This window comes from Anas acuta, chromosome 18 (genome assembly GCF_963932015.1).
Source record: "Anas acuta chromosome 18, bAnaAcu1.1, whole genome shotgun sequence".
Taxonomy (NCBI): domain Eukaryota; kingdom Metazoa; phylum Chordata; class Aves; order Anseriformes; family Anatidae; genus Anas; species Anas acuta.
The window spans coordinates 7,729,955-7,745,532 of record NC_088996.1 but is presented as its reverse complement, the minus strand read 5'-3'; the positions used below and the strand labels follow the sequence as shown (position 1 = coordinate 7,745,532).

At 48.4% G+C, this 15,578-nt stretch overlaps 1 protein-coding gene across 1 annotated transcript; it reads left to right on the top strand.

Moving 5' to 3' along the window:
* The first annotated feature begins 11,277 nt into the window (after positions 1 to 11,277).
* Positions 11,278 to 13,634, top strand: NOG (noggin). The gene has a single exon (XM_068655144.1). It carries the CDS (start codon positions 12,324 to 12,326, stop codon positions 12,993 to 12,995), a length of 672 nt encoding a protein of 223 aa, XP_068511245.1. The 5' UTR covers positions 11,278 to 12,323; the 3' UTR covers positions 12,996 to 13,634.
* Positions 13,635 to 15,578: the final 1,944 nt, after the last annotated feature.

Genomic DNA, 15,578 nt, shown 5'->3' with positions numbered 1-15,578 from the left:
CTGAGGCTGCATAGCTTAAGCATTGTAGAAAATGAGACACACACATTAAGTGGCCACCTGTGGAAAGTTTTCAGTGGCTTACATGCTACCATGCTGGGATTCTTTGGCAGAACACAGGGAGAGAATTCGTTGCGCTGGGGTGATGTTCAGGTCCTGCAAGAGTTGCCTTTATCTTCTTGCAATCCTCTGGTTCCTTCACTACTTGGCATCTAATTCCTGTAACAAATTAGAGTCTTATTTCTGCAAGTCTCCTTTTGTTGTGTACCCACTGATTTAACCTGATATTAACATTATCAAAATATTATCATTATCAAAAATGTTTCTTCCATGCTCACACAAAGGCCCTTCAGCTTCATTCCTTTATATATCACCCTGCGGACTGAAGGATGTTGAGGGCCCTCTGTCCCCAGGACTGGTGTTTGAGAAACGGTGACTATTCAGATAAAACCATGAGAAGCCCTCCAAAAGCAGCACTTGAGTTAAATTTAGAAGGCTGCTTCTAAACAATGTTTTGTCCGTGCAGTATTTCCTTGCTGTGTGGATTACTTCGAGAAGTTGTGCAGAGAGCAAGCGGTATTTCACGGTGCACAACTGTTCTTTGGAGCTACATTCTTATTTGTGCATATTCAGTGCCAGTTGATAAGGCCACTGCTAGCAGCACTGTGGAGTTCTGTCACTGCCTTTCATGTGGCTCTGGTTGGGATCTCCCTTTCTAGTTGATGGATAACTTCTACTCTAACGAAATCAGGAGATGCTCTCCAGCCCGTGAGGCCATGCAGCCTGCCTCTGCCAACACCTTGCTGTTAAGAACTTGTTCTAAGCAGTGAGCCCTCTTCTTGGTTTTGCTGTTTTGTGACCATGGGCAAGCCAGTTCTGTAGTGCTCTGCATGCCTACATCTTCTCACCTTTTATCTGTGGCATCTATTGAGGTGATCCAGTACATGCACCTGAGCCACCCTTCAGTCCAAGTATAGTGCCTGCTGCAGAGGGATCCTGATTACAGTGCACCATTATTCACCTAGTACTTTTAGCTGAAAAAAACAAAGTGAACCACTGACAGAAGAAGCTGAACTTGACAGAATAATCACAGAGCCAGTGTCAAGTACACATATCATAATGCAGAAAATGTGCACTACTTTGTTTGAAGGATTCTCTTCCCAAAGTCTCTGATAAATCTCTTTCCAAAACCACAGCTGTCCTCGCACGCTGCTCTATTCATGTTCATGATGATTTGAGGATTTTCAAAGCAGCCTTTCAGCAAAGAGCCATTATTTTCCTGTGCTCTTAACCCACAGTACAATAGTCTTACCTCCTTTTACAAAACGGTTTGTTTGCCCAGTGCCCAGTGAATGGCATAGTTGAAGCCAATCAAATTGAAATGTCATTACAAGCAGCACCTGGTGTGGCACAGCAGGGTTTTAAAGCTGTACCTGGTGTTTCAGAGCCCCAAGTTTGGTTTTCGGTTGTCATAGATCAACGCGACCACCTCGGCTCAGGCAGTGTCTGTCCACACCTGTATCTGGAGTGAGCCTTGCAGGACAGCAGCAGCCAGCATGGGCTTTGGTGGAGAGGGCGAGACAGGGTCCTCAACAGAAACAAACTCCCGACTTCATTTCCAGCTGCTCCACATCACAGCTCAGCATCTGGCTCTCCGCTGCACACACCGTGGTGTTGCCACTGCTCTGAGCAAGTGTGCATGCCTGGTCTGCTTCCTGCTGGCTTCACGGACACAACCTGTGCCAAGACCATGACTCAATGGCAGGGATCTGGAAGAAAGCTGTTCCCCGAGCGGTTTGCTCCCCCGGGAGGCTGGCATTTACTGGCACTCGGCAGCAGCATCCCTCTGTTGGATGTCTGCTTGTGTGAGCACACACACGGCTGCTGCCTTTGGGTATGCGTTTTCAGCAACTGAACAAACGGGGATATGAGGGAATCAGGAGACCTGATTGCTTTTTGCTGTCTTTAGAAAGGCTCTGCTGCCCATTAAAATCCACATGAACTTTTTTTCTCCCTTCACAGGCTTCTGGAATGAAACCCTTTCCAGTGCCAGGATCTAAGCTGCAGGATCAGGCTCTTACCTTGAAAATCTGTGCATTAAGTGCCTTGTATCGTGTCTGTATAGCTGTTGAACTAATCAATAAACACTTTACTGGTTACATTTATCCTCCCAAGCTGAGGTATCACGCACCACTGGCATTGAAAAGGCTGAATGATTTGCCCCGGTTCATGCTTTTGAATAAAATTGACAGCTATGAGATGGAAATGTTCAGCTCTTTTTTTTTTTTTTAATTTGCCGCAGGAAAGATTTATCGGACAGAGGTGAAGTCTTTGACCCAGTTTTGTCCTGCTGGGGTCTCTCTGAACGCCTTCACAAGCTGCAGAGGGAGAGGAGGCGTCCCAGGCACCGATACTTTCAGGTACCTCTTTCTCTGCCAGTTCCAGCCGCAGCACCCCAGCTGTGGGATCCCTCACCGGCCCAAATTTCAGCCTGCGCAGTGCTCTAGCAGGGCTGGGCAGCAACTGCAGCCAAACAGGGGCTTGGGGCTGTGGGAGCAGGGGGTACAAGGCACCCCAAGGTGCCACATCCACCCGCGAATTGCTGCGGGGTGCAGGGAGGGCCTCAGGATGCTGCAGCCTGAGCAGCTCTGCCATCTGGGGGGGCTGTGGGCAGGACCCTGGCCGGGGGAAGCATCAGGGTGGGAGCGGGGCCGGGGGGCTGCCGGGGCCCAGCCGGGAGGGCCGAGCTGGGCCCAGCCGAGGGCTGCACGCCTCGCGGGGTGCCGGCGGCCCGCGGGCCTGGGGGCAGGGCGGCTGTCTATTTTTAGTGAGGGTTTTATAGAGTGGATCCCTGCGGTCTGGCTCCACACTGAAATATTGTCCTAGTCTCAATGACATAAACACAGGGCCAGCCTGTGATCCTGGCGCCAGCGTCAGCTTAGGGAATGTGAATGAAAGTACCAGTGGGGTCCAGGCAAGAAGGAGAAGAAAAAAATCCCGACTGTAATTACAAATAAATCCCAAACCCTTTCGCTCTCATGGCTCACTTAGTACAGCAAATAGCCTCTGATTCTCTACAAATAAGACCCAGCTTAGTTACTGACAGATCTACCAAGAGGCAGTTAATGGAATAATGACTAAGGGAAGCTTAGGGTAATTTACAAACGGTTCCCGGTGTTGGAGGGCGATCGCCCCCACCTCGCCCCCCACCCTGCTCCGGTCCTGCAGCAGTAAGCCACCAGGCAAGAGCTAAGCCCAGGCACACAAGGGGAAGGCTGTTTATTTATTTATTTGTTGAAGAGAGCTAACGCAGAATGATGACAGGCAAACTCCAATGCCTGGAGCCAAGTTGTGCCCCTGGAATGAGTGACTGAGGTTGGGGTCTGCAGAGCAAGGTTATTCTCACCTTCTGTTTTGATGAGAAAAGTGGAGAGATCTTAAATGAGAGTGGCATAAAAAGGCAGCTCTGCCATGAGACACTAAATGCAGCAGTGTGACTTTCTCTGTCACAAAGGTAGGTCTCTTCTTCGAATCACTTGTCCAAATCAATCCCTAATATTTGAGTTAAAGCATTCCGTGTGCTTACAAAAGTTAACCTTCATGTTCAAAGTATGCAGAACTCTTGTGAAACTTACAGTGCTGTCAAGGCAATTCTGTTTTTTGATTGGTTATGATCTTTTCGTAAATAAAAACGCAGTTTTATTCCAAAGACGTTATCTCATCACGAATGGGAGTAATGGAGAGGCTGTTCCTGCGTGGGAAGCAATTGCACACGCATGCACACACACCCATGTGCACACGTGCACGTGTAGTCGTAGAGAGAACAAAACCAAATTTGTGCCTGGCATCTTATTGAACAGCTGATGTGTTTGTTGTGAAAACAAGTCCTTTAAAAGTCAGTGTGACTTCAGAAGGCACACTGAACAGCAGCTTCAGCTGAAGTGTCATTATCTAAACCTTGCTTGAAAGAGAATGATCTTAAGACCAAGGTGTATGTGTGAAAGCTAAGCTGCTTTTTAGTCCTGTGATGGGTGCTTTCTTCCTACTGTGCCAGCATAGGATTTCCAAGTATCTGTGTTAAAAGGAGGAAAGTAGTAAACTTGTGAATATTTTTGAGTGGTTAAAAAAGCCAAACACCTCACTCGGGTTTACTGAAGGAAGTTGACTAAGCATAAGGGATGCTTTGCTCTGAGCAATTTGCGAACCACCTCGTTCTTTGCTGTGGAGATGTTTGCTGCGGAGGTGTCTATCTCATATTCGTCCTACAGCCCGTGTCAATTCTCTTTCAGAGATGGTAGTGTTGTGGGATATTGCACTATCCCCCAAAATGGCTCTAAAAGCTTTTAACTCTATGCTATAATTGATGTGTTGTGTAAGCTGCAATAAAGGAAGGATATTAAAAAGGATGGGGGGAAGACATATTTAATGAGGATGAGTAAACACACCCAAGATGTAACTGTAGATATAAGAAAAATAAAAGCAGCTGGGGGGCTTCTGAGACATTGTTTGTCTTGAAAGTGATGAGAAGAGGCACCATCAAAAGACTTGTTTTACTACAGTCATGCTTCATTATGGGGAAGGAGAGTGTGGGGAAGGGGAGGGGTAGGGGTTCCCTACGTGACCAGGTTGCCAGAAGAGGGAACCTAACTCGTTTGCATGGCCTAATTAATCCCTGAACCCAGTCAAAGCCTGAGTCAGAGAGAGAGAGCAAATGTCAGATCTGTGTCTGGGAAGCCTAGATTCATTATTTTGCTCGCTTGGGTCCCTTTGCCCTCACAAGCAAAGACTTGAAACTCCCAAGCCAAATGAACATGTCCCAGAGGTTCCTATTGAACATTGGCAAGTTTGGAATATGTCTCTTTTGTGTCTGTTTCTGTATCTGAATTAATCAGAAACCCCCATGTGTATGTCTGTTTCATCATGTGGGAGAGAAAGTGGAAGTCTTTCCATTTGCCAATAAAGGTACAAGTTCCTTTGAAAATTATCCCATTGAACATAACAGCTTTTCACAGCCAACCCTGTAACTGTGAATTTGTATTTCGTGACATTTTGTGGAGGCTGCAAAGATAATGTTATGCACACAACTCCGGCTGATCATGGCGATCTACTTCTTTTTGAAGAGATCAGATTCCCTAAAGGGATAAAGCATAACAAGCAGAAAAGAAATGGTACATACGAAATGCTGAGGATAGACGTGCAGCTTAATCTTTTTCTAGTTATTCAAAATCCTTCATTCTTGCAAATTCCTAGCCAGAGCAGATTTAAAGGATGTTTAAATCAGTGCTTTAATAAAGCAGTGATTTCCACTTTGCAGGACCTTCCTCTGTTGCATTTATTCTTGAGGCAAGATGGTAGTCAGTTGTTTTATAGATATTGGGGTAAACATGTGCTTCTTGAGTATCAGTAGCCAAAATATTTCTTGTGTTCACAAAGTGCAGCCCTTCTAGATTTGGTCAGGGGGTTCTGAGTTCAATATACCTGTGATCCTGCTTCCCCTGGCTCTCTGGTCAGGTTTAGACCCTGCCTTTGGGATTTTGTGCTTCCACAAACCCCGTGAGTCTTTTGGAACATTTTGCCCCAGTATCTGAGGCAACATTTACTGAGTGCAGGGGACCTGGGGGCTCTGGGCTTAGTTGATAGAAGCACTTTTAAAATAAGTTTAATTTTCCTTCATTCACAACGAAGTGGCTAAATATGATGTAATCGGATTTATTTTTTCCTCTTCGCCCCCACTGGAGCCAGGAAAATGAAGTAGTTGAAAGAAAAGGGGTTGTCATTTTCAGTCAAGCAGCCATTCATCACATAGCATTAGACAATTAGCAATAAAACATTTCAAGGGCTCCATTGGTGCTAAAAGGGCGAGAGGGTCTTTTTAAATATCAGAGGTGGGAAATGTTATGTATCAGGGTTATTCAGTAGCTGGCATCAATGAATCACTCACATGCACACAGGGCTTGATTGGGGGGTTGCTGTATTTTTTGCTTCATTGAATCTCTGTCACTCAGTTGTCTTTGCCGTTTTATAAAGAAAGGAATAATAAAAAATTGGTTTACCTCAGTAGATGTTTATCTTAATAAGCTAGCTGGCAGAAAAAAAAAAAAAAAAAAAAGATAAATACATTCCTACTTGTCATGTGTGTATATGTGTAATATATGCTGCAACAGGGAGTTTGTTTGGATAAACAACGTTGCCTGTGTGGAAAATCAAATCCCCGTCAGGAGCCATAGCTTGTAAATGTAAGTGTCATTTTTTAACATAAAAAATGCCTTGGTTTCTGTTTCATCTTTGCCAATTCTCCCACTGGCCTCTCTCTTCATAATGAATTGGTCTGTAAACTGCGAGACACTCAGCCAGCTCGGTCTCTTCTCTTGACTGCTGAGATGTTAATATTTGGCACAAAAAGCAGGATGGTTAGGTGGGGTGAGAGGAGGGGGAGAATATTAAAAAAGCTTTGGGTTTCTTCTGTTGCGAACCTTTTGCAGAAATAAATAAATAAATAAAATGTTTAATTCCTCCAAGTGGGGTTGCAGCCAAGAAAACTGTTCTGAGAGATTCAGATTTATGGCAGAAAACACTGCTGAGAGAAAAAGCGAGAGACAGAGACAGTGGAGTTCCACCTCCCATGATATATAGAGCCAAGGGGAGGTATAAATACCCGCCACTTCCCGGACCCTCTTTTAAAAAAAAAGACAAACACCCAGGATCCTGTCTCTGGCTGGCTTGCAGCAAGGCGCCCTCATAAAAGCTAAGATAAACAGTTTATCAGCAGATGAATGCACAAGCCCTGTTCTCAAGACAAAAGTCTATACCTTAGGAAAAATGCAGGAGCAAGAGGAGAGCGGGCTGAGAATCAGGGAGGCATGGTATTTGAAGAGCATGAACGACATGAAATCATGAAATGAGAAAAATAGAGCAGGTCTGTAAGGACTTTGCAGGATTTTTTTTCTTTGACAGCTGTCCTTTCTTTTTTTTTAAAAAAAAGGAAATGTATACATTGGGCAAGTGTCACGTCTGTTCTTTACATATAGCTGTACTTGGAGAATACTAAAAAATAACTTGTATTTGTTATTTGGGGGGATTTTTTTTCCTTTTTATTGCTTTAATGCATCAGTCACCCTAGGATTTACTCCGCTATAAAACATTCATTCCAGAGCTTAGTTTCAAAATACATTATTTATATACCATTTATCACTGCAGATACAGGTTCTTGGCCAAATGCATCCATCCCTGTTTCTGTTCTATTGGGATTTCAGGGCAGAACTTTGCACTCTCAAAAAAAAAAGTTTACCTTCCAAAGCGTGTGATCCATAACTGTTTTCTTTCAGAGTAGCTGATCACCTACTAGCATTGTGTAGTCCATTAAAACAATCCTTATTCCATAGCCCTTTTCGCGAATTTGGAAGGGGAAGGAGAAGTGAGTGAGGTACCCTGAAATGCAGCACTGCGTTTCAAAGGCCTGGCTATATCTCCCAGACCCTTTCTGGACTAGCGGATGCAGCTTGGAAGCAGTGGAGCAGTGGTGCATGGATTGCTGGGTGAGGTCACACATGGCCTGCAACAGCTAAAAATGTGGGTTGGGTAGATGTCATGTGGCATATATGAACTACATCAAATGTCTGTGCATCTCCTTAGGAAATATTTTAGGGATTCACAGTTTAAAAAAAAAAAAAAAAAAAAGTTTAAAATGAAATCTTAAGCAGTCTCTTACAAAATGTATAGGGGTGTGACAAAGAGACGGGGAGTTGGTCTAGCAGCTAACTAGGACATACAAGTAATATTTGAAATCAGTTGTCTGCTCTATCAGTCACAGATTTCCTCTGTAATTTTTCTAAGATACTGGACTCTCGTCTGCACTGATACAGGTTTACTCTAATCAGGCCCTCCAGCATCTCCGTGAAAGAGGCAAGGGCTGGCATTCCTGCTTTACAAATAAAGCAGAAAGCTAGGAAATGTATCGCCCAAAGCCATATGAGAAATTTGCATGAGAGCTATGCAGAGGATTTATTTGGTTGTGTTGTTGGTTTTGCTTTATTTAACAAACCATCGTCTCATATGCCAACGTGTTTTTGAAAATAAGAAGTGAGAGGCAAGGAATTCATGATCTATGTTAAAATAATCTTCAGGTATAAGGGAAATAAGGATGGTTGTAAGGAAGCCTCCTCTCCTAAGGAAGACACAGCTTTTCCAAGTGCACCTGGCATAGTTCTTCCTCATCCCGGTGTTGTGGTGGTTTGTTACTTTCTGAGCGGTTTGCTCCCTGCTATTTGCTTACAGACCAGGCTGGTTCAAGCCCATGCACTGCGAGCAGCGTGGCGGTGCTGAGCACGGGGTTGGGTGGGTAAGGAGGGCCGTTTCCCTTAGACTTAATGGGAAACAAATCTCTCCTGAGTTCTTTCTGTGCATCCTTGCTGTTGTGGACTGAAATCAGACACTTACATAATGTGTTTTCAGAGCTGTGCCTCCAGAGTCCTAACGGGGCAGGCTGCATACCTCTTCTCTCCTCATCAGAGATGTGACCCTGCAGAAGCAGTATCTCAGCCTTGCCCACATTGGCTTCCTGCATGCCTTGAAAGTTGTATTTGCTTTGTCTACTGAAAAAAACACATTTTTACTACTGTCAGCACTCCAGAACCAATAAAGCTGAGGCGAAAGGAGTTGTTTCCTCCTCTGCTTCATGCTCCACTGCCAGTAGAGTGACCAGCTAAGGCCTCTACGAGCCGCTGGCCTCTATCCCTATACCAGGCAGGGCTGGCATCGTACACAGAGTCTGGATCAGGCCCTTTACCTCTGAGCTCCATTTACTGCTGTTTTCAGCAAACCCTGCACTGAACCCGTTTGATGGGCATCCAAATCTCTTTTCCCTCTGACCCAGAGGCTTCTGGCAGAGCTGTTACTGGCAGCTCTTCCCCAGTCCTGCTATCAGCCATTCCACCAAGAAATTCTTGGGCCACGAGCGACTTCTGTCACTTCTGCTTCCCTCGAGCTCTCGCAGCCTCGCCAGGAGCGTGGTGCTCCCCACGCAGGCACCTGTGCCGGAGGAGTTCCCAGGCCCCAGCCTGCCCCGCTCAGGCCATGTGGGAGGCAGCCTGTCCATCCTTCCTCCTACCTGCAACTGGGGGCGGCAGCATAAGGGCTCTGAGTGCCTCCTTGGGAGCGTGGTTTTGAATTAGAATCTTAAACACACACCTGGCATGAAGCAGACAGGACACAAGCTTTATAGGCTTTATTTTTAGACTCTGAGACTGGTAGTTAAAAAAGTGTTTTTAACTGAGCTGAGTAAAACCAGATTTATTACTAAAGGAGAAATACAAGACATCACACTCTAACTTCAGAATTTTTGCTTTCTCTTCAAAACACTTGTGCTTTAACCTATTGTTGGGTTTTGTGCCTTTGTTTAAACAAGGTAGTTTAAGAGCAAATTCCCAAACATTTGCAGAGAGCTACAGGTTACAACCTTTCCCAGCTTTTCCTTGGCCAGCATTGCCATGTACACAACGAAGAGGAACTGGCCCGTACCAGTAGCAAATTTTCGCAGTAATTTCATTGGGAAAACAATCTGATCCAACCTAATATTTGACTACTTTCATAGAACTCTTTTAGAAAGAAGTGGAAGTGTGTCAACAAAGACTCACAAAAGAAAGAAGAAAGGAGCAGGGGATCCAAGGAGGAACGCTTTCTCTATTCCTCGGACACATAACACTGCACATTCCCATTTTTGTAGTTGGTCAGAAGTCACAGCCTGAATGAAATCCCTCCCCAAACAGTTCCAGTTCTCCCTGTGAAATGAGACTGGCCAGAGGAAGGAAGATAGTGAGGAAAGAGCCAGACAAGCAGGCAACCCAAAAACCATTAACCCCTTGCTAGGATTCATCGCCCATCCTCACCACCTCTCCCTCCTGAAATAAGGCACACCAGGCAATACTACAAAACAGAGCGGTGCTGCAGCAGCGCAGCTGAGCAGGTACATCGGTGGTTTCACATCCTTGTTCCTTGACAGAACCCAGCATTGCTTCCGCTGCCGGGACGTGGATCAGCCGATGAGTGCTGAGTGTGGGCTTAGGCTCTGAAACACCATTCCATTTTGTCCTGCGGGGTGACCAAAAAAAGGAGGGTGAAGGAATGAGAGGGGATGAACAGACCTTCACCAGCTGAGCTCTGGGACAGAGGACCTGCTTCCAAGAGGCATCTCCCAGCAGGCAGGAGTGGAACCAGCACGTGAACAGGCCAAGACCCACATGGAGAACCTGAGCCAGAAGCAGCAGCACCTGAGCAACCTGCTGGGTCTGTGCAGACCTGAGCACCTCTGTGTCCTGCTGGCAGGCAGTTAAGTAACCAAGTCACATCCAGTTGAAGACCAAATCCAGCACAAAGTTAATCTTTGTTTCCTGGTCAATTGCTGCTCCTTGAATTTTGGGGGATCTTATTTTGAAAGACTGGAGGTGTGGCTTCTCCCTTTGCACATGGACAAGTTGAATGCCAAGTTTCAGCGATGAACGTTCATCAGGTTCTGGATGAAGGTAGAGACCTGAATTACTAGGTGAAAAAATACCTTCTAAAACTCCAGCAGATCCTGCGCTGACATGGTAGTGGCAAGTGTCACCGTGAGGCTCCTTTTCCAGTGCAGAGCGTGGGTTGGCTTTCCATACTTTTCATGACAGTTATTTCAGTCCTGTAGGGTTTATAAAATGCCCTACCTGCTCAGGAATAAACAAAAGTAAGATTTAAAGCAGCATTGCACGAAGTTTAGCTTAGGGAGTGAAAATAGATGTCAAAAATACAGTTAACTCAGACAAACAGCTCACCCTGGCTAATACAGTCTATACATTGCTTTCCTTAAGACCCTAAGTTTGAAGAGTAACACTTAAACAAACGCATACATAATTTAGGAGAAATGGCAAAGCTTCAGCCCCATTAAACTCAGACTCCCGAGCGCCTGCAGCAGCGGCATGCGAGCACTCGAGGTGATTGTCCCGAGATCTCAGCAGCCTTCCCTGCCAGCCGGCCGCCTGCCTGCCCTTACCGAGGGGCACTTACCCCGGCCGCGGGCCCGCTCCTGCCGCCGGTGCTGGGGGGCTTCGGGGCATCCCTCCGCGCATCCCCCGGCCCCAGCCCCCCGCAGAACCGCCGGCACCCCCGGGGCTCTCCCCGCCGCCTCCCCCGGCCCCCCGTTTCGCTCCCGGAGCCGCTTTCTGTGGCCGAGCCGAGCTCCTCGGGGCTCCCCGTTGTGCCGATGGCTGCGCTGCCCGGGGCGGCCCCGCTCGCCCTGCCCGTGCCCGGCGCGGTGCGGAGCGCAGCGGCGCCGCCAGCAGAGGGCTCGCTCCGCCCGGGAAGGTGCCGGCAGCGGCCCCCCGGCCGGGCACGCAGTGGGAATTAGAGCAAGGACCCCCCCGGGCCCCCCTCCCCGGCGGCCAGGTAGCGCTGGCCGGGGCAGGGGAGCAGGAGCGGGGCAGGCTGCGCTCCGCCGCCAGCAGCGCTGCGCCCATGGGGTGACCGGCGCCAAGGCCACCCCTAGCCCTGCTCCTACCCCTGCCCCTGCTCCTAGCCCTGCTCCTGCCCCCGTCCTTGCCCCCGTCCCCGTCCCAGCCCCAGCCCCAGCCCCTGCAGCATCTCCCGGGGCGCGGCGGCGGCGGGCGGCGGGGGGGAGGCGGCGGCGGCTCCCGCCTGCAGCCTTCCCCAGCAGAGGGTGTCTGCCGGGTGGGAAGGGGGAAGCTCTCCTGGACTTTTGTGGGAGTGGGGGTTGCGTTGTGTGTGTGGTGGTTCTTTTTTTAAGGGGGGTGGGGTGGGTTAGAAGAGAGTCTGTGGTTTCCATGGAGATGAAGCTGAAAGTGCAGGAAATTTAAAGGCTTTGGGTCCTTGCAAAGCAGACAAACTGGTGCCAACGTGCGTGGCTGCTGTTGCTGCTGAGGAGGCTGCTTTGCGAACGGCGGAGAGGAACGGGGAGGAAGAATCGGCAACAACTTCTTCCACACGCACGGGCAGACAACGCGGAGCTGCAGCAGCGAGCAGAATTCCCAACAAAAAGCGGAATCTCCACTGCCCGGGGAGGGCGAAGAGAAGCAGCAGCAGCGGCAGAATTTTGGAGCGGCTCCACCAGGAGAAATTTTACAGAGAGGCTTGCAAGAGAGAGTGTTTGCAGGGGGCTTGCTCTCCTGGCATATTCGGGGGCCGTCTTTGCTGGTGGCGCGGGGAGCGGAGGGGATCCCCCGTAAAGACAAGCTATTTTGGATATCCCCGTACAAGTTTTCTGATGCATTTGCTCGCACCTTCTTCCCCTGCCGTTTGGTGAACCCAGCCCCCCTCTCCCCCCCCCCACCGGTCTCCCAAGGATGGATCATTCCCAGTGCCTTGTGACTATATACGCCTTGGTGGTTCTGCTGGGTCTCCGGCTAGAGCAAGGCGCCTGCCAGCACTATCTGCACATCCGACCGGCTCCCAGCGACAACTTGCCCTTGGTGGATCTAATCGAGCACCCGGACCCTATCTTCGACCCCAAGGAGAAGGATCTTAACGAGACCTTGCTAAGGAACCTCATGGGCGGACACTTCGACCCTAACTTTATGGCTATTTCCCTGCCCGAGGACCGGCTCGGGGTGGACGATCTAGCCGAGCTGGACTTGCTGCTCAGGCAGAGACCCTCGGGAGCGATGCCCAGCGAAATCAAAGGGCTGGAGTTTTACGACGGGCTGCAGCCGGGCAAGAAGCACAGGCTGAGCAAGAAGCTGCGCAGGAAGCTGCAGATGTGGCTCTGGTCCCAGACCTTCTGCCCGGTCCTATACACGTGGAACGATCTCGGCAGCCGCTTTTGGCCCCGGTACGTCAAAGTGGGCAGCTGCTACAGTAAAAGGTCTTGTTCAGTCCCAGAAGGCATGGTTTGCAAACCTGCCAAGTCCGTGCATTTAACGATCCTGAGGTGGAGGTGCCAGCGTCGGGGAGGGCAGAGGTGCACATGGATACCCATCCAGTACCCCATCATTTCGGAGTGCAAGTGCTCCTGCTAGGGCTGCCGCTCGCCCTTCTCGCCCCTTCCCTGGCGGACTCACGTGGACCTTTGCTGCAACAAAAATAAAAGACACTTGCTTTCTGGTTAACGTTGTAATGCACTGTAACGTGTAGGAGAATGTATATTGTGTGTATATATGGCACCGTTTTAATATACTATTAAAAGGTCAGTATTATACGTGAAATAATCAGCGTCTACTGTATTTTTAAGACTATTACCCTGATCGTTGCTAATGTATCTTTTTTTTTTTTTTTTTTTTGGTATTTATATTCCAGAGAGAAGTTGCTTCGCTTTGGCGAAGTAGGTTGGGGTTGCTGTTGTGTGTTTTCTTTTTTTTTTTTTTTTTTAATAAAAGGATTAAAAAATACAAACCAAACTTTTTGATAAGAAAACGTTTTAAAGCTATTTTCCATTATACGGAAAGCGTGTGTGTGTGTGTGTTTCTTCTTCCTCCTTATGGACTTTAGATTAAAAAAAAAAAAAAAAAGAATAAACGCCTAGAGCACAACGTTATTGTAAATAGAGAGAACAGTTTGAATGACTTAATCCTATGTAAATGAAGAGTATCTGCTATTTATTCTTTATATCCCTGTAGTAAAAGCGCAGCGCAGAATTAAAGTCAACCACTAAAACACGAGCCGTCCGCAGTCTGTTTGCTCTCTGCTCGGGCCGCCCCCGGGGGGGGGACGCACACACGGGACACTTTCTTCTCTCCTCGCTGGGCGCCGGGGGGGTGGGAACGTGCCGGGCGCCGGTGCCGGAGGGCAGCAGATCCCCCCCGGCCCCCCCTAGCCCCGCAGCGCCCCGGGGGGGTCCCGCTCGCCCCGCTGGGGGCCGCCCGCTGCCCGCCGCGCCCCTGGGGCGGACCCGCACCGCCCGCCGGCCTCGGGCTGCTGCTTTTTTTTTTTTTTTTTTTTTTTTTTTTTTTGTAACCGCTTGACATTTCATTTACAGCGGGACACGTGTCTTTCACACCTACCATTGTGGTGGGACACTGCTGAAACTTGACCCTTGGGCTTTGGGGGGTTGCAGCGGGCACACGGCGTTAGCCTGATCCTCGCACAATTTTCCCGGCCGGAGGCAACCCGGGAACCCTGCGGGCACCCGCCGGCCTCCGGGGCATCCTCCCGGGCACGGCCCGGTCCGGAGGGGCACGGCCCGGCTGGCCCGGCCCCTCCCGGCTCGGCACGGCCCGGCACGGCCCGGCCCGGGACGCCGCTGCCCCGGCTCCAGCGCCCGGCGCCCCCCGGCCCCGCCGCCCCCGGCCCCGGGCTCCGCTGGGCGCTGCGGGGAGGCCCCGGCGTTGTGAGCGCAGCGCTCGGCTCGTGCGCGCTGCCGGAGCCGCCGCTAGGATCTCGGAGATAGCAACTGCACAAACAGCCCCGCCACGTGCTCTTCAAAGGCTGCCTGACAGTGCAGAAAGCCTTTTCCTTATTTATCTTGGAATCAAAAAACTTTAAAAAAAAAAAAAAACTCCCAGCGAATCTATGCTAATTATTGTAAACCCGCGGGTCTTTCATTGACGAAGCCCAGCCCTGCGTTCTCTGTGCCGCCTATCTCTGAATGCATATTCATTCCCTCTCGCACACTTTCGGTACGTTTTACCATCAGTCTCTTTGCTTTTAATTTCAATAGTTTGAAAAAAAAATCAGATCTTGGGACATTTAGGGTATTCATTAACCTAGTGAAGAGGAACAGAGGCATTATTACTCACATAGAAGGCACCCTGCCCCCATGTCTATCTAAGGGTTCATTGTAAAAGGATTAAAAGTTAAAGACCTTCATCTTATGATTCTTTCATTTAATCTTCGTGGCGCCTGAAAGACATGCTGGATGGATGATCACATTTAAAATATTCCTAATGTCGGCTACCTTAGGACTCCAGGCAGGGCAAACAAACGTAATTTATTTCTAGAAGAAAGGGGATATTGAGATGTTTAAGTTTATGAACCACCATTACCATGTATATTTGTTAGGTTCTGACAAATACCCAAATAACATTAAAATCAGCCATTCATCACATATGAATTTATGCAAAACCTTCTATGCCTGGGGCCAATATTTTTTTAGACAGAGTTTCACTTAAAAAAAAAAAAAAAAAAAAAAAAAGTTTATTTAAAAAAAAAAGCCAAAAGCAAGAGTTTTTCATGACTGGTAAACACGAGAATTATGTGAACAGAAACTATTTCATGCTGGGATGGCAGCCAGGGACTCGGGAATGTCAACAAAAGTTCTCCGAAGGTTGAAAATGTCACTGGATTACAATACAAGGTCCTTTGCCCCATTAGCAAACTTCACTAAAGTAATATTCCCACTACATAGGGAGGGACTCACCCAGTGATTTATCTGTCTGTGATCCGAGCAATGGGGCAAACAGAGGCTTCATCTGGAAACCACCTCTGCCTGTTTGCTTGAGGATTTTAAATTTCACGTGTGCAGAGATGTGTGTGTTTGTGGGTGTTATGTGAGTGTCAAATAAGTGCGTTGGTGGTAATCTATCACCATATCTGTCTGGTTTCTTAACCTGGTAGTCACTCAGTCAGGAAGGTGTATGGACATACAGCCTTTCTCAACTAGTAAT